The 17,893-nt window shown below is 47.9% G+C and overlaps 1 protein-coding gene across 1 annotated transcript; it reads right to left on the bottom strand.

The window, feature by feature from the left end:
• Positions 1-155: 155 nt before the first annotated feature.
• Positions 156-11,657, bottom strand: COG1 (component of oligomeric golgi complex 1). The gene is made up of 13 exons (XM_065415558.1): positions 11,513-11,657; positions 10,808-10,978; positions 10,514-10,670; positions 9,119-9,329; positions 8,029-8,817; positions 7,514-7,660; positions 5,146-5,307; positions 4,141-4,268; positions 3,139-3,247; positions 2,125-2,234; positions 1,945-2,023; positions 1,351-1,389; positions 156-321 (listed from the first exon to the last, which is right to left on the bottom strand). The coding sequence occupies exons 1-12, from the start codon at positions 11,607-11,609 to the stop codon at positions 1,366-1,368; spliced, it is 2,184 nt and encodes a 727-aa protein (XP_065271630.1). The 5' UTR covers positions 11,610-11,657; the 3' UTR covers positions 156-321; positions 1,351-1,365.
• Between the last annotated feature and the right edge of the window lie 6,236 nt (positions 11,658-17,893).

Genomic DNA, 17,893 nt, shown 5'->3' with positions numbered 1-17,893 from the left:
CTACTTCTAGTTTAAACACTATAACACATATACTGTGGCTAGGGGAAAGGGTTAAGAGCATGCTGTCTTACTTTCTTACTATCTAATCCTGAGCAGTTTAGCCAGTGCAGGCCTGGGCAAGTGTGTTCTGAGAGGAAATGAATGTGTAGGCAAACTTAAGTGTTTCATCTTTTTATTAGCTCACTTGGTCATGCTAGAGAGCCAGCCCAGTTTGAACAGGGATGGTGCAGCTGTGTCTTCCTCCTCTGTTGCCAGCTGTCTGAACAAGGAACCAGGGCGGAATGTTTCCTCTTCTGCTCTTACGACCAAAGGAGGTGGAACCTGTTTTTTTTTTTTTTAAATGAGAGAATTGGTGACTGTTATACTGCCTCTTACATTGATTCCACACCCAGCCAGTAGTTAGCAGCTGCAGGGAGGCACAGTAAGGTAAGAGAATCAGGAACGGTATATAACTGAGTCCAACCTGAACCCCTGCCTCTCCCGCTATATGTACAGGATTACTCTGCCTATTAAGCCTTGTCTACACTACATTTCTAGTATTGGAGAGGGGATTCTAGGTTCTGGCATCGCAGAGCTGCTCCCTTCCCCTGTGCAATGCTGTTAACTAAAGATTTGTAAGAATCACTTAATGTGATTGGTTTTACTGCCTAGCCCAGGAAAGGTGGCTACTCCATTTCTCTCTTGCTTTAGAAACGATAAAGGCAACAATGGTATTTTACACATAATGAAAAACTATTGTCTAAGTACTCTACGCAATTGTACATGATTCACTATATCGTGGGATCTGAGAAAAGGGGCTTTCTATGAAACTATATACACGCATCACTGCAGCCACGGCTAGTAACACACGGGCAGGTATGGAAGACACGTCATTCTGTTTCTAAACGACACTAGATACCCCGGGGGCAGGAGGTCAAGACTATCTTTTTTAAAGTTGAATTGTTTTGGAACAACTAAAGCCAAGATGTTCTCCCCTTGAATTCCACGTAGTAGCAGAATGTGATAGGTTGGCTCCCATTTAGGTAAACGTCTCTACTCTTATAAAAGAGCAGTGGATCTTTATCGAATAAAAGCAGTCAGGCCTGTGCCCTACTGCACCATACTGGGGTTCACTGATGACTTGGAGGGATGAGTGCATTTAGGAATACCACTTCCTGGAGCAGCTAGGTATTCCTTGGCTCTCCTAGTCCTCAGCACAGGACCCTGCCTAGACAGACATTTAAACCGTGGGGAATGGGTATCCATGTATACATTTTATGTTAATATAAAATTTAATACAGAGCAACTGGACAACACTAAATGCTGTTGTAGGTGAAGCAAGCCACTCAGAATGCACACAAGCTTAAATACCCAAGCAAGATTTCTTCAGGAGTACAGGTCATCGTCCAACTGGAATGAAGTTTATAAAATAGTTAGACAGCATCCCTTAACAGTTTAACATTCCTTACTACTTCCCTTAAATACAGATGAAGAAGCTACATTTTAAGGCTTCAGTGCATAAACTTAAATCACCACTACACTGCCATGATCTGTCAGCGGGGGTCTAGAGGGCTGGAATTTTGTGCTACCGGACTTGCTTTTGGCCTTTGGCAAATTGCTTCTGGAAAATGAGCTAAGCAGGTTTTCTGTTAATACAACAAAAGGGGTGGGGGTGATTACTTACTTGCAAAACTAATGTGAGGATTAGGATTTGTACAGTATTTTAAAAAAAGCAGTCATACTTGGGACTGTTTGAAAAGTACTTGTCTCTTACAAGGGACTGCTGACTTAAATATTTGCTTGACTTGTTCTCCCTTCTTAGGCACCCCTGACCCAAGTTCTTGCCATTTTTTTTTAGTATCCTCAGCAAGCCTGGAACCCTTATTTACAATACTGCTTCCCTGCTCTGGTAACGCAGCAGGGATCTGTGGTAAGAGTAGGATGGTTTATAACAACTTCACCAACCTGAGTCTGATTTTCTGTGTTTTTAACAGCAGATTTAGTCTTTCGAGAGCTTGACATACTAAGCGGTAGAAGTCCAAATCTTAAAGAGAGAAATAAGGAAATGCATTCAGTCATACTGAAGTATCAGTTCAAGACGCTTGCTTTCTAAAAAAGTGATATCTGCATCACTGAGCAAATTACCTGATTTGACTAGATGCTAATGGCAAGATATTGTGAGGCTCTTGGGAGCTCAAATTATTGCTTCTATTGGTATACTGATTCTCTGCCCCAGTGAGTAAGCCAAACAGGACCTAGAAGACAGGAAATAAGAGCCATTTTTAAATTCTGGTGGTTGAGGATTCTGTAACACAGCAACTGCTGAAGTAACAAGAAGGCCCTGCCTACATACAGAAGCTCTCAAATACACACACAATTGTCTTTATAATGCTGAATCCTTTCCCCAACCATGCTTAATTTTTGCATTTCAAGGCAGCTGACTTGTCTCCCCTCACCCTCTTAAACACGTTTCCTTTAGTCAGGGCTGCAGTGGCGCGGCTGCAGCATCTTCACTAAGAACATAAGAACAGCCATACCGGGTCAGACCAAAGGTCCATCAAGCCCAGTATCCTGTCTTCTGACAGTGGCCAGTGCCAGGTGTCCCTGAGGGAATGAACAGAACAGGTTATCATCAAGTGATCCATCCCCTGTCGCCCATTCCCAGCTTCTGGCAAAAGGAGAGCTGTTGGTGTAGGTACTCCACCTCCCCTAGAGGTGGTAGCTAGGTTGATAGGAGACAACCTCCTGTGAAAAATAGCATTAACTACATCGCTCCATACCCCTCAGTGATGTGGTTATACCGAGATAAGTTCCTAGTGTACACCACGCCTCAGCTAGCTGCCTGCTACTATGGTAGCAGAATCTGGGGCTGGCTGTGCGTGGCAGTTCGTATTTCACAGATTCTAATGACTCCCTTTTAGTTACAAAGGGAGAGAGCCAAGCAGGAGTGCTATAGAGAACTCGCTCAGAAAGCTATGCCTAGCTCCACCTAGCTTTAAATATCCCATCCGCAATGCTGAGTGCAGGCCAATAGCTGCTGTTGAACTGCATACCGGGAGGAAACGATCAGCCTGCCTGATAACTGCAGTAGAACAAAGCAGCAAACAGGTTTTGCACCATTTACTTCTGTTGCAGGGAACTACTTTCCCCTGAACTTACAGAGGTTCGTTGCACCAGGCGGTTAAGGCTGCTATTTAAATGTGGAGTAAAAACATCCAAGTCAAACGGGTCAATGTTGGCTTCTAAGAAGTCTGTCACCGTCTCAATCCTGCAACAAGACCAAAAAGATGCCATTACAAAGCTTAAAAGTAGATTACAAGGTGGACAAATGCTTATGATGGGGCAAGTGGAAATTGCTGTTGCAGGGGTCCCTCATGAAACTGAGCTGCTCCCCGCTCACCTGACCTATGTCTGGAGTACAAGTAGGGGGCACAAATCAGAGGAGCAGCAGTTTTCAGTTTCACAAGGCTTCCCCAGTCCATTGTGACAGAGGAAAAACTTGCATTTGAGTAGCCTCCTACTGTGTCAACACTTAACCGCAGCAGGAAAGAGATGAAAGTACTTTAATGTAATTTTGAAGGCTTTTCTATTCCTATTTACAGAACACTCTTCGAGCGTAAGCCATCTGTTCTGAAGTGTCTGAGTGGGATTTGTGCTCCCTACTCTTCTGCTTCACAAACCTGTTGCTAAACAGGTGTGTGATTTCTCAAAGTAAGATTCTTCAAGACTAGTTCCATGACCAGGCAGAAGAGTTCTCTGGAGGTATCTGTTAGCGATACCAGGGCTAACCCCATAGAGGAGACTGGTTGGCCTGGCTCAGCTCCAGTACTCCACCCTCATCCCACTCTGACATTTTTAGACTGCGCTTAAGAGTTGGTGAAAAGGTGCTGGAGATTCACACTTCCCATCCATGGGACAGGAACATGATGGGTAGTGGTAGACATACCAGTGCCCCATATGCTGCCCTGCAAGGCTTCTAGCTTGCCCTGACGAACTTCTCTGTAGGCGGCTTCTGTCATAGAGTAAGGCTGAATGAGCCACTTTCTGCCTTTAAGTTGTGATTGTGTGTGAGGAAGTGGGTGTCAGAACTGGACTGAACTTGCTTCAGGGACTGAACAGCCTCTCTCATGCTTGGCTTAGAAATCTGGCAGTACACGGTACCTGGAGTCCTGCTTGCTCCTGCTGGTTTTTGCTTCCTCACTCTTAGCTGTTAGGACTATATTCAAATAACGTAGATCATAGAGCAACTGCAACGCCCTGTTCTGAGTCATTGGGAACGTGCCTTCTTTCTGTAAGGAAAGCAGAAGGGTATGTTTCAACATTCCCTTTATAATAATTGTTTCCAAAGGTTTTCTGAAGACAGAACAAACAAAATACTCGGACCAATAAGCAGCAGGCTTAAGTCAAACAGTTCAGGTAGCTATCCTATGCCACAGCCACTCCTGTCACATATTGTATGCTCCTCAGGGCAGACCCTGTCTAGTTTGTGAAGTGCCATGAACGTCTTTGCCCTAACAGTTCCAAAGGCTTCTGGACACGTCAGCAAAGCAACATGGAACAGAAATGACCAAACCAGTCATGCCAAATATCTCCCAGAGCAGAAGAAAAGACTTAAGTATGTTCTGACACATGTATTGGACAAAGAAAGCATTCACTTCAGTTTCTAAGAAATTGAATATACAGATCTCCTGTCTAGTCTGTATTACTGTAGTAACACCAGGGCTCCCCTGGAACTGCAGCCATCTCTATTAGCATCATACTAATGGGAAAGTAGGGCCTTACAAAGCTCTGTTTCCCTTTCCGAGGCCTTTGCTGGCCACCCAGGGAGACAGGTGGAAGAACTAGAGCATTGTCCCTGGAGCATGCAAGCAGCTACTTCCCTTTCCTGCATAGGCTCTCAAGGGCTTACAGCACTTTACAGTCTCAAAACCCATGAAAGGAAGGCTTGGATGATAACTGCAGGTGGGGAAACTGAGGCACTGGAGGGTAGAGATTTCGCATCGAGCTGGATTCCAGTCCAGGGCTCTGCCCCATAAAACATTTAAATTTCTGGGGGCTTCTCAGAGATGAATTTTTGGGGTTCCCTGATCAGCAGGAAAGACTGACTATAATAGTGACTGCACATGCAGACCCTTTTTAGTACAACCATAAATCCCAGCTGCATACCTTCTCCTGCTTCTCTTCAACAAGCCTCTCATAGCCAGCCAGCACTTCTGCCAGGCAGGTCTTCAGCAGCAGCTGCAAGGTACGCTTTGGCAGAGCGTGACCTCCAACCCGATTGACTTCTTGACACAAGCTGAAGAGGAGGCATTGAACATACCAGGATGGCTGTTGGGGGGGAAAGAAAAACACCCCACACACCAATGAAAGCTGATATTTTCCTGACCTTTCTGTATGGGATGTTGGCATTATCAAGGGGAATGATAGAGGTTATGTGAATTCTGGGTTTCTCCTGGTATCTCCTCCTCCTTCCTCATCCCCAACCTTGGTCTCTTGCCTTCTCTCCTCACAGAACCCTGCCCCAGGGCTCCCATCCTGTCCTACCTCCTTACTCTTATTGACCCTGTACATACCCTTTCCCCCTCATCCTCCTCTGGCCCTTTCCCCTCATGAAGCATGTCCTGGTCTCCACTATATTCAAAACCATCTGTTAGCCCCATCTGCCTTTCCAGCTATCATCCCCTCCACTCTAAGATCAGGAAATATGCAGTCTACAACCAATGCACTGATTTTCCCTCCTCCAGGTCTGTCTTGTGTTCCTTCCAGATGGGCGTTTACCTTTTTTCCACTCTACTGAAACTGGTCTCATTTTGGTCTTCAGTTACCTCTTCCTGGCCAAACCTCAGGGCTTCTACTCTACCCTCCTCCTAGAGCTGCAGCTCAACCTCTCCTTCCTGACATCTTATCCTCAGCAGGGTTTTGAGATACTGTCCTCTCCTGGCTTTCTCCTCTGTGTTTTTGGGTGGGGCCAGCTCTTCCCCTGGCTGTGGGGTTTCCCCAGGGCTCTCCCTTTACTCTTTCCCTTTATGGTTTCAGCCATCGTCTGTATTGCTGATAACTCATAAATCTCCTTCTACCACCGGCCTGTCTCCTACCCAATCCCACATCTCAACTTGTCCGAGGTCCTCATAGGCATCAAGTGGTTAAATGCATTAAAGGTTATAAGGTGCTCAGATAAGTACTTATCTGGCTTCCATCACTGTACTAAGACAGATCTTAAATTGAATGTAGACAAAAACTGAACTTGTCTTCCCGCTTTTTCTATCACTGTTCACACCATCCTCCCACTCACTCAGGCTTACAATCTGAGGGGTATTTTTTACTCCTCCTTTTCCCTTGCCCCACACTTGCAAACCATTCCAAATCATGTTACTTCCTTCAAACTTCTGTCCTTTGCTCTCCCCCACCACAGCCAAGTCTCTTGTTCAGGCCTCATTATAGCCTGCGTTGCTTACTGCAGTATCTTCCCTCTTCACCCCAATCTCTCTCTCTCATCCACTCCCTTCAGTCTATACAAAATGCTGCTGCTGCTAAACTCCTCTTTCTTGCCTGTCTGATCATGTAACTCCTCCCTTTCTTCAATCCCTTGATTGGCTTCCCAGCCAATATTGCATTAAGTTTAAGCTGCTTGTCACCACCTTCAAAAGTCTACATAGCTTTCTCTCTCCCTAATTACCCATCCCTGTCCCAACTGCTCCACTGATGCTGCCCAATCTCATCCACCTGTTTGTCAGATTTATACAATCACCTCCTTGCCTTCTTTCCTACAGCACCCGATCACTTCATCCTTGTCCACCTTTGAGTTTGTCTTAAACTCACTTCTGCTGCACTGCCTTTACGGAATCTTATGGATTTGTACATTATAAGCTGCCTATTTTAATTCCCCTTTCCCTGACCTTTTCTCTACATCGGGAGCATCTCAGGGCAGGGACTGTTCTCCTTAAGTGTTATCCAGCACACAATGAAAGGTACCGCAAATAATTAGTAATAAAGCCAAAGAGTTGGGGTACAGGTGATGTAGTGACAGTGCTATATGAACACCAGCCATTCTGGGTACAGCACCAAGTCAGCAACATGGACTTGAGGGACCACTTTTAGTAAGAGAGGGACTGTTGGCCAGGGGTTGGCTGGGGCTTATCCCTCACTGCATATTTATATTCACCTTCTCCTACAGGACAGACCTGAAGAGGAGCTCTGTGTAAGCGCAAAACCTTGTCTCTTACCAACAGAAGTGGGTTCAATAAAAGATCCCTTTCTCTAGAATATCTTGAGACTCAGAGAGCTACAACACTGCATGCATATTCTTTGGCAGAAGTCCTAAGGTCTTCAAGTTGCTGCCTAGGACTTGGATACGTGACCCTGAGTGCAGGGAGATTTCATAAGATAGGAGTGAATTCACTGAAACCTCCTGTAGTGAAATGCAGGTTTAGTGACTATTTAACAAGGCAGCAGTCATAGACATTAATGCTACTACTAGCTTTTGGCCTCTTGAAAGATTATTTCCCTCCATTCACCCAGAGGACATTGCTCACACCTGTACAGGGAGTCGGATCTTTGACATTACGCTGCTTCCCGTTTCTGTCTCTTCCTGAATTTCAATTTCATCCCAGTTGGTGGCTGTAGCTAAGATCGAGCCAGCAGCATCTAGCAGCAAAGTTTTGGTGAAACTGTGAACCAGGACCTAGAGGGGGAAAATATAAATATTCAGTAACAGCCCAATGCAGGTGCTAGGGGTCAGGCAGTCTATTTACAGCTCCCTTGTGTTTTTCACTTAGTGAATCTGCTGAGGAGACTGAGGTGGGCAAAGTATTTTCCAATTGTCTTTAAGAGCATCACACCACGGGGATCGGGCAGCTCAGAGTGTGACTATTTCAGAGCCATATTCATTGGAAATTGATCAGGTACCCTAATGCTAGTAGTGGCAGTGTTCTAATGAATGGAAAGTCTCTGAAGAACTAGTAAGTTACACGTGCAGCGGTGGCTGTGGGCAGCTGTGAAAGAGAAGCCTAAATAGGAAAGGAGTGCGCCCAAAGAAAACTGGCTACTTACTTTGATAACAGCTGAGCTCCAAATCTGATATGCAAATAGGCTCTGTTGCAGGAATTGTTCTTTCACTTCCTGCCACTTGGCCTGCATGGGATTCAACTCCTGGGCTTTCCCTTTCCCCAGCTTTTTAGAAGACCGGGTCTCCCTCATTACATTCTCTGTGCTGCCTGATTTACCCAGAATGCACTGCTTCAGGTGAGGACACAGTTCACCTAGTGACTGACAAAGTCTTGCCATGAAGAGGACGGCATTAAGTTTGGCATCGTTCAGAGTGTCTGTGTGTCCTTTCAGCTTGTCCTCAGCACTCTGCAGCTCTTCTCTAACACAGCCCAAGACGTACTGGATGCATGTAATGCAGTGATCACGGAGCAGCTCTTCTACCATGCCAGCATCAGCATATCTATCAAAAGCAGAGTTCCTGGACTGCACGCCCAATAACTCCTTGGGTGTGGGAGAGTCAGAGGGAAGGTAGGACAGGAGGTCATCCAGTTTGGCCTTCAGTTTGGTATCCAAGGCAGAACAGAAGCTCTGCACACAGGGAGTGAGAGCCTGGGCCTTCATGGACAGGCCACTCTTTGCAAATTGGCTGCGGTTTGCCACATTGACCCAGGCAGCATCAGAAGGCATGTCGCTGGGGCTCTCTGACCACAGAAACAAAGCCATGTTGTGTTCAAATTGGATGTGCTTGCTGGGGGCGGAGGTGCTGGACTTGACTTCAAGCTCCTGTAGAGCTAAGATAAGAAGCTGTTTCGAACTGCTGGAGATGGAGTCAAATCCTTCCTTCGTCAGGGTCTGGAAAAGAGAATTTTCTTTTCTCAGGTCTCAATGGCTGTCACATCACCCATTTTAAGAGTGCCTCTATGGCTGCTGAAAGGTATTGTGGACAGCCCTGGAGAGCAAAGACCTCTTGTCACAGACAGTACCACAAGGGGAGCAGCTTTGCAAGCTTCCCCATGCATCACCAGCCTCCCCCACACCCAGCTAACGTGTGCTCCTCATGACCTGTTCTCTGCTGAGACTGCCAGGCTAGGGAAGCAGACAGCACTTAAACACTGCCAAAGTCAGCCTGGCTAAGCCCCTGACAGCATCTCACCTGTAACCTGTCCAAGAAAAGCTGCCGCAGCAAGTCCTCCCAGAAGGAGATGGGCTTGTCCAAGAGTCGATGACACACAGTGTCCCAGTTCTGGCTCATGGACTCGCTGGTGAGCAGCTCCCACACAGCGTCACGGATGCCGGCTAGGCCTTTCAGGCTCTTCACATAGCCCAGCAGAATGACGAGCCCAGATTTGATATCTTCATTACACCTGGAAGCAATATTCACTTCAATCCCATTCCCTCATATCACAGCTCCAGACAATGCAGCAGAGACCTTTTACTTTACTGTTCTAGGCTGGATTACAAAGGGATTCTTATTGCTCAGTGAAAGGATGTAGCAGGGCTGAAAATGACCTAGGAAGTTACCTGCCACCTCACAGTGATCCAGCCACTTGCACTCCTGGCCACGTTAACCCACATGTTGAGTCATCCCCAGGAACTCCTAGCAGCACATCATGCTCTCCTACAGGGTCCCGGCCCACGTAGCTCAGTGTCCTGGACCCCAGGCAGGGATCACTGTACCAATGTTGGGCGAAGACCATCACGTTACTCTGTAACAACTCCCGTCCAGCCAACCCAGCACACATGGGCCCTTGACAGAGGTGTTCTTTGGAGGATAAAAAGGGGCAGCCAGGCAGGGAGAAGCTTGGGGGTAGGAACGCCTCTCAACCAAAGAAGGCCTCAAACTTCAGTTTAAGACTGCAGCTAATAGCTACCATTTGATTACACTTCCATGGGTTTCATAGGTAGAGGGAAAGTCACATGGGGCTGACCGAGCCACTAAATAGGGAAAGGGAGGCCTGACTGTTACTCTCCTCTTGGCAACGCATGCTGGGAAAGGGGAGGAGCCTGGGACCTTCATAATGTAGGCTCTGGCAGGATAGCAGTAAGAAAAGAGATGCTGAAATGAGAACTACCTCAGGAAGGAAAAACTGAAGAGTACAGGTAAGAACCAAGAGGCATTTTTCTATTTGAATAAGAGTTTGGGGACTTTATTTTCTGTAATGCTGCAGGAACTCTAGACACAGATCACATTGGAGGGAAGTGGTCTGTGTAAAATCTGCTGCCTTATTGATTTATTGAACAACCTGGCTTTCGAGAGAGCTTTTAGTCTGTATCATCCTCTCTCCGCATTTCTGTGGCGGACAAGTGTGTCCTGATACGCTTCTATTGGGGGGGTAACAGGCAGGTGAGCAGACTTGGCTCCATTTTACAACCCCCGGCCAAGGAGTGCTGTTGAGCTGCTTAAGTGCCACAGAAGCACTCTACGCTGCCAGACAGATCTAGTGGTGTCCGATGGCGCCTCGCTCCCTTTCACTAGAGGAGGAATACAGGGACAGAACGAGTACTGTCCTAATCCATCTCGTAGAAGAAGCTCCCTCTATACACTCACATGTTAATCCACTTCTGAAGAGTGTCTCTCAGGTAGTCCTGGCTGATTGGATGTGCCAGGGTTCGGAGGGTTGGCTGGAACTCTACGATGGAAGGTGGTAGATATTTGAACCAGCTGCTCAGCTTCATCTCCTCTTTCAAAACTTTGATGCCTTTACCTAGAAGAATTGTGCCACATGAGTGGGGTGGGTTCACTGGGGTCTTGGCTAAGCCCTAGCCGTAGGAGGAACATGCACAGATGGCCATTCAATAGTGAAGCCAATCCCAAACCTCGTTGCCTGAGCCAGCTGCTCACCTGCTGGATCCTGGCCTGTTGTGGTCTCCAGCATTGAAAAGAGCAAGCTGCAGGGCAGGGACGGATCTGAGGGCACCCCTTCAGGCAGAGTGTAAAACAGGGCATGAGCTTGGTACACGGTGGTGGTGAGCAAGTCCATCAATGAACACACCTGAGCTTTTATACCAGCACCTAAAAAGAAAAATTTCTTCTTAATAGAAGCAGAAGCTCTAACCTTCCTCATTAAGCAGTCCCATAATAAGAACAATGCTGATCAGAAAGGACAAACATTTTTCCAAGGCAGATGTGTAGTTACAGTGAAGATAGCTGGTATCTGGCACGTAAGTGTAGATCTATCTGCTCCCACAGTTAATAGAGATGGGCCTACTATAAGCAACTGAGCATGGAGTAACTAATACATGCAGCCAAAGCAGAGTTATTGTGATGGATCAGTTAGCTACAGAAGTACCTCTGAGCCAATCACCCCTGTCCTGTGATAAAGGAGTCTCCCGGTCCAAGCTATCCTGTTTGGCCACTACTGTTTTAAAGGATCAAGGGAAATAATTAGCTGTCTGTTAGCCCTGATTCAATGCAACAAAGTTCCCATGGAGGCTACAAAATAGGACAAACCCCATTCCACTCAGTTTCTGCTCTTTCCTTGAGATGGGAAACAAACTTTAGAGCTTCCTTTAACATTAGTTCAGGAGCGAAGCCACTTGTACTGACCGTGATGTGGCTGGTTCAGAAGCTGCTGAACGGCTGACTTCCTGGCCAGCAGGAAGTCTGTCAGGGCTTGGCGCGGAGAGCTGTCCTCCAAAAGCATGATGGAGCATAAGGCCTCTGCCACTGCTTGGTCAGAAACGGCCTGGCATTTTAGCAGTGACTTGCTTTCATGCAGTATGGTGGATCTAATAAGGAAACAAGTCAGATGCAGACACCAGGTGTTGAATAGGGTTGCCAATTTTCTAATTGCTGAAAACTAGACCCCCGAGGCCCTGTCTCCAGCTCATGCCTCTCCACGCACACCCCCATCGTCACTCGCTGCTCTCCCCATCCCCGTTTAAGATGGAACAGTGCAATCTTAAAAGGGTGGTTTAAATTCCATAATCCTGCCAGCTTGGTAAGCTAACACTACACATTCTTACTCTAGTACACAGCATTTTGCACCTTTCAAAGTAATAACTCTCCGCCAGGAAACTGGCAAAGGTGTCAAAGTTAATTCAGCCATCCAATTGGAATGGACTGTCCTGCATACAAAGGGCTCATGTTGACATCTTGAGTTGCTCAGGGGATGGAAACACTTGTCTGCTAGTGGGAAGGCAACCACTCACTTTAAGCAATCCCGTCTGACCCATTCAAGAGTGATGCCTGACAAGCATAGAGGGTGCTATGTTCAGCCCTTCTCTTAATAGAGAGAAAGTAGGGGAGGAAAAAATGCCCCCCCCCCCCACACACACACACAGATCTAGAACAGGGCATTGGGAGTCCAAACTCCTGGGTTCTATTGTCCATTCTGCCAGTGGCAATCGGTATGATGTCGGGTAAGCTGCTTCACCTGTCTCTCCGCTCTTGTGCATGTGGAACAATAATCCCTACTTCCCCTAGGAGAGAGAGAGTATAGGAGGCTATGTTTGTGTGGGGCCTTCAAGTAGATGAAAATATTACAGCAGTGCAATGTTCTGACAGCATCTGCAAATTGGCTCTGGCGGGGCTGCAAACACCACCAAGCTGCTTACCTGAAGTGGCTGGCTGCTGCCACTTGTCGTACAAGGATGGGGAAGCGTGCAAGGATGGGACTGTAACGGGAGCTGGAGGAATCCAGCTGCAGGAGGCTGTGGAGATGGCAGCAGAGCAGGTACAGATGAGTGGCGCATAAGTACTGAGAGGCCTCCATGGCACTCCAGATCTTCTCTGGAATCTCAAGCAGCAGCTTGATCTGCGCTCCGGTGCTATAGAACTTCTCCTGCGAGTGCAGCGTAGTCTGGGCATAAAAGGAGAGGCTTTGACTGTGGGTGCAATCACACTTCCAAGGGAACAACAACGGCAGTAATTCTGCTAACTTCAGAAGCTACCCGAGCTTTGTCCCTGTACATTTCTGCGACGTGACATCTAACAGCCTAAAGCAGTACAGAAGTCAGTCCTGCAACACGCCCCCCCGCAGCGATGCCCGGCTCAGGAGCTGGTCTCACAGGACGTGCTATCCAACCTCGCAGGAAGAAAAACGCAGAGCTGGTGCACGGGGAGCTGTGGGCCCCCAGGCAGGAGTGGCGCTGCGATGCGGCAGGGTCTCGCAAAGACCACTCTGGCCGCTGACAAGGATGAGGGGCTCGGGGGCAGGGGCACCCCCGCCCTTGTGGGGCTCCCGCAGTGACACCAGCGTGTAGCCGGCATCTACTGCCTGGCTGGGGGCCTGTCCTTGGCAAAGCCTGCGCGGACCATGGCTTGTTCAGGGGGTGCCCTCCCGCAGGCCCCGCCCCCTCGCTCACCTGGGCGCGCAGGCTCCGCCCCCTCGCTCACCTGCCCCCCGCTCACCTGGGCCCCCGGCCCCCCCCGGGCGCCCCGCGGCCCCGGCGCCCCGCGCTGCAGGCCCCGCACCGCCCCCAGCAGGTGCTCGGCGCTGAGGCGCATCTCGGCGATGGTGTCGGCCGCCTCGATGAGGTCCCGGTAGCGCTCCCCCACCATCTGCCGCAGCTCCTCCCGCTTCTGCTCGATGCCCGCCCGCAGCCGCCGCTCCACCTCGCGCAGCTCGACCGTCGTGTGCGCCTCGAACAGCGCCGCCGCCTCCGTGCCCCGCGGCAGCCCGGGCCCCGCTGCCGCCGCCATCTTGGGCGCGACCCTGGGCGGCCGCCGTCCGTCCCTGAGCGTCCCTTTACCCGTGACGTGTCCGACAGGTGCCGCCGCCATCTTTGGGAGGGCAGCGACACTTCCGGGCACCGCTCGGCGCCATCTTTGTGAGGGCTCGCGGGACTTCCGGTCATTTGCTAACCTGTCTCAGGGACCGCCATCTTTGTGAGGGGCAAGGGCAACCTCCCCATTGAGCCCCACCCCCTTCCATAGGGTCTCCACGTGCTGAGCCCCGCCCCTTCCATAGGTCCCCACATGCCATAGGTGATCCCCCCCCCAAAAAAATTTACCTCCCCTTCCATAGAGCCCCCTCATCTTCCCCTCCCCCTCCATAGAGCCCCCTCATCCCCCCCCAGCCCCTTCCTCAGGGGCACCCTCACTTCCGTTCCCCCCCTTCCCCCAGCGCTCCCTCACTTCCCTTCCCCCCCCCCATCCCCTTCCCCCAGCGCTCCCTCACTTCCCCTGGGCCCCCTCACTTCCCTTCCCACCCCCCATCCCCTTCCCTAGGGCCTCCTCAAGTCACCATCCCTTTCCATAGGGTGCTCACCCCCCCTCCACCAGCCCCATCACCTTCCCACAGAGCCTTTCCTCCCAGAGCAATGGGCAGGATCAGCTGTCCTGGCCCCCTCAGAGAGGCTGATGTTATCCTGTCCCATTCCCCTATGCCATTGTGGGGATGCTTCCTGGGCCCAGGATGGAGCAAGTCACAAAGAGATTTTAAACCTGAAAGAACTCCTCCGATTTGCTGTTTATACCAGAAATGCCCCCACTCCCTTGTTTTTCTCCCTCCGCTCTTTCTGCATTTCTAATGCACCCACCATTGTGGAACCAAGACACTGATTTCCACAAAGCAATAATCCACCACAACTAAAAAAAAACCCCACCCTTCCTGAGTTCTTGAAGCTTAGTCGTTGTCCACTTTTCACAATTGTTTGTTTTACAACTAGGTGCCCTTGAATTTAGATGAATCTCTTAGAGCCTGGAGTGCATCTCTTCATTTTGTACAGCGCCTAACGTTGATCAGTTAAAATGCTGCTCGTTTACATTTTTTGCCATTCTACTTGGAGCTTGCGCAATACAAGTAGACTGGTCTGCTTTGGTTTTTAGTCAGCGTATGTATTTCCCCATTGCAGGGGAAGGTCTAAATCCAGTCTAAAACCTGGTTATATTGAGGTTTTTCAATTGTAGTTAAATAACACATAGTACTGCCTTATAATATATACTTGTATGCATCTTTAAAATATTTCTGCCAGCATCAAGGTAGAAATATGAAAGATCTGCTTTAATCAAACCCAAGTTATTGGGCTCAGTACAGGGGTAACGGGGTGAAATTTAATGGCCTGTGATGTACAGGAGGTGAAACTAAATGGTCCCTACTGGCCTTCAGTTCTATGAAGGTGTTTCTGTGTCTAACTTCAGGATCAGGTCCTAAATATGGGCTCGGATGATGGTTGCATAAGAAAAAAACCCTGCACAATCTGTCCCTATGTGTGAAATGAATTGTGATCGTTTGCCTTCAGCCTTTTGAAATGACTCTGTGATAGAGTTTGGGGAGTATATTTGTTTGCAGCGTGGATGGGGTCCCAGGGTAGGTGAGGCAATCTCTTTTATTGGTCCAACTTCGGTTTCTGAAAGGAACAAACTTTCGAGCTTCACAGAGCTCTTCTTCAGGTCTGGAGAAGATAACCGGTGAGAGTCACAGCTATATACAAAGTGGGCCAGATTAAACACAAGAGAACCACCTGTGTTGCAGGAGACCACTTAAAATGAAGTGGATAATTAACACCTCTGCATTCATAGGACAAAGGGAGCTGGGAGTGTTACAAATTGTTGTAATGAGCCATACAGCCAGCATCTCTGTTATGTCTGTGGTTTTTAGTGTCCAGCAGAGTTATGAATTTCAGTTCCCAGGCTCCTCTTTTGAAGGTGTTGTGGAGTATAGTTGGTTTTGTTTTCTAATTGAGACCGTATGTGATCATACATGTTCCAAGCACCAGCTAAAGGAACAGGTGATGTTAATTAATAGTACTCCTCTGATCCCGCAGGAAGTGAACGTGTGAAATCTGCTCTGGGGGGAGCCCTTCCAGCTGTTAACTTCCCATCCCCGATAGTTCATCTCACTGTCCTGAAGATGCCACTCTTGCTCCACTTATGGGCACCTTAAATCCCTCCTGGTAGTGCCGGTGGGCTCTGAATGCTCTGCTCAGTTTAGGGCAAGGACGGATGATTGGATCTAATCCTTCATGCGTGAAATGCACAGAATCTCCCTTAAAGCTAAGGCAGCTGTGATGGGCTGGGGAAAATGGGAAAGGCATCTCAAAGTGCAGTATTCTAACTCGGCGCTGTTCCAGAAACCGGTACCTGAAGGTTAGGAGGCACCAGAACTCCACTGTGTATTTCCCCTCCTGTCTTTGGTTAGTTGGTGCTTGAAGGCCATTTGCCCTAGGTACAAAACAGTGCTAGCAGCCCGTGGATGCTCAGCAAGCCGAATTCACCTCCCTTGTGTCCTCAGTGGAAGGTTTCAGGATGAATTTGCAACTTGAGTGGTACAAGTTTAACCCCAATGATATCTAGTATCCTGCAACCTCCAGACTCTGCCCCCTACCCCGTGGCAAAAGGCTGGGACTGCATGTGCTTGGAAATATGTTACCTGCGGCCCATAGTCAAACCGTTCAAAAAAATGATTTGGGATCAGGTACTAGGCCTTATATTCCTTCATTCTCACTTTGTGCACTATTTGCTTAGTAGCTGGAACATCTGTGCTCTTGTAAACAGTGAAACTGAAAACCTAGGTTGCCCATCACATAGGGGTAAGCCTGGTTTGCCAGCCAGCAAGCTTAGAACTTAACTTGGACCCCCTGGTTGGAGTCTATTATTTCCACGTATTGTTCTGTTTCTAGATCATTTGTTTCTGGTGTTTATAAATTTAATAAATTAAAGGACTTTGACTTATGCAGGCCAGTAAATCAACACTACTATTAAAACAACAGAACACTGCATGTATGTTTCATTACATGCAGATACTTCAGCTGTTAATGGAGACTGGAACCCAGTACTTTGAGCACCAAGAAGAACCCACATGTCTTTTAGCAATAAGTAGTAGGGTGACCAGATGTCCTGATTTTATAGGGACAGTCCTGATTTTTGGGTCTTTTTCTTATATAGGCTCCTATTACCCCCACCCCACCCCATCCCAATTTTTCACACTTGCTGTCTGGTCAACCTAATAAGTAGCCAGCTGTTATAACTGCTGGGGCCAGACACTAGAAGGAGACATGGTTACATATCAAATCAGTAGCTAACACAGGCACTTCCAAAATTGTACAGTGAATTAAAAGGAAAGGATATGCTAAAATATAGGGTTTCTTTGTATTTAAAGGGGGGGTGGGGAGAAAATAGCCCTTTCTGTATCTCAAATAACCAATCAGATCAAGGAAAGCAAGAGTTACAACTTTAACTCTGTCCTCTGTAAATATGTACACTATGAACATTGCCAAATATGTACTTGCACAGTAGGATAAAGTTTGCCATGCTAAAGAAGGCTTTCAACAGAACAATTGTTAAGGCGATAGTTTTGCAACAATACACTGCTCTCCGGTATGAGCAAATATTGTGTGAGCATAAAGTACCTGGGTGTGTATTAGTTTATTTTTGCCCCTTTTTCCCAAACAAAAATTTCTCACCCCGAACCACGTATTTCAAGAACCGCAGCACAGAAATATTTGAATAGGATGAGAACATCTGAAATGCTGCAAAGACACAATGAAACCAGCCTGCTCTAATAATTGCTCGGTTTGCAAGAGCTTCCCAGGACAGTTACTGGATTACACCTTGTTACAAAGGCTTAACAACTCCTGATTGAAGCAGAAAGGTGTCTGACTTGTCAGATTTCATATATATGAGTCTGCCTGGAAGAAACCTCTAGAGCTACTGCACATATATTCTAGTTAAATGAATGCATCTCTTTAGCAGGTAGTATGCCTGCCCCAGGAATATTACGTGATGTAACAATAAGTATGCAAAGTGCTTTCCCCAGGTGTATGCTCACAGATTACCTGTTTTTTTTTATGGTGATGGTCTGAAAGCAGCAGACTGTAGAGTAAGGGAGTGGGAATAGGAAGGAAGCATGCTGTAGAAGCACTCAGTTTCCTAACGCTCTTCCCCCCCCCCCCCCCACCATGGGAAAAGAGCAAACTCCACTTGAACCTAATGGGCCATGCTTGTGTCTTGTGGTGAGAGAATAGGACCTCTGGAGAGATGCCC

Source organism: Emys orbicularis, chromosome 13 (assembly GCF_028017835.1).
Source record: "Emys orbicularis isolate rEmyOrb1 chromosome 13, rEmyOrb1.hap1, whole genome shotgun sequence".
NCBI lineage: Eukaryota > Metazoa > Chordata > Testudines > Emydidae > Emys > Emys orbicularis.
The sequence above is the reverse complement of the archived record's forward strand: the minus strand, read 5'-3'. Positions and strand labels throughout refer to the sequence as shown.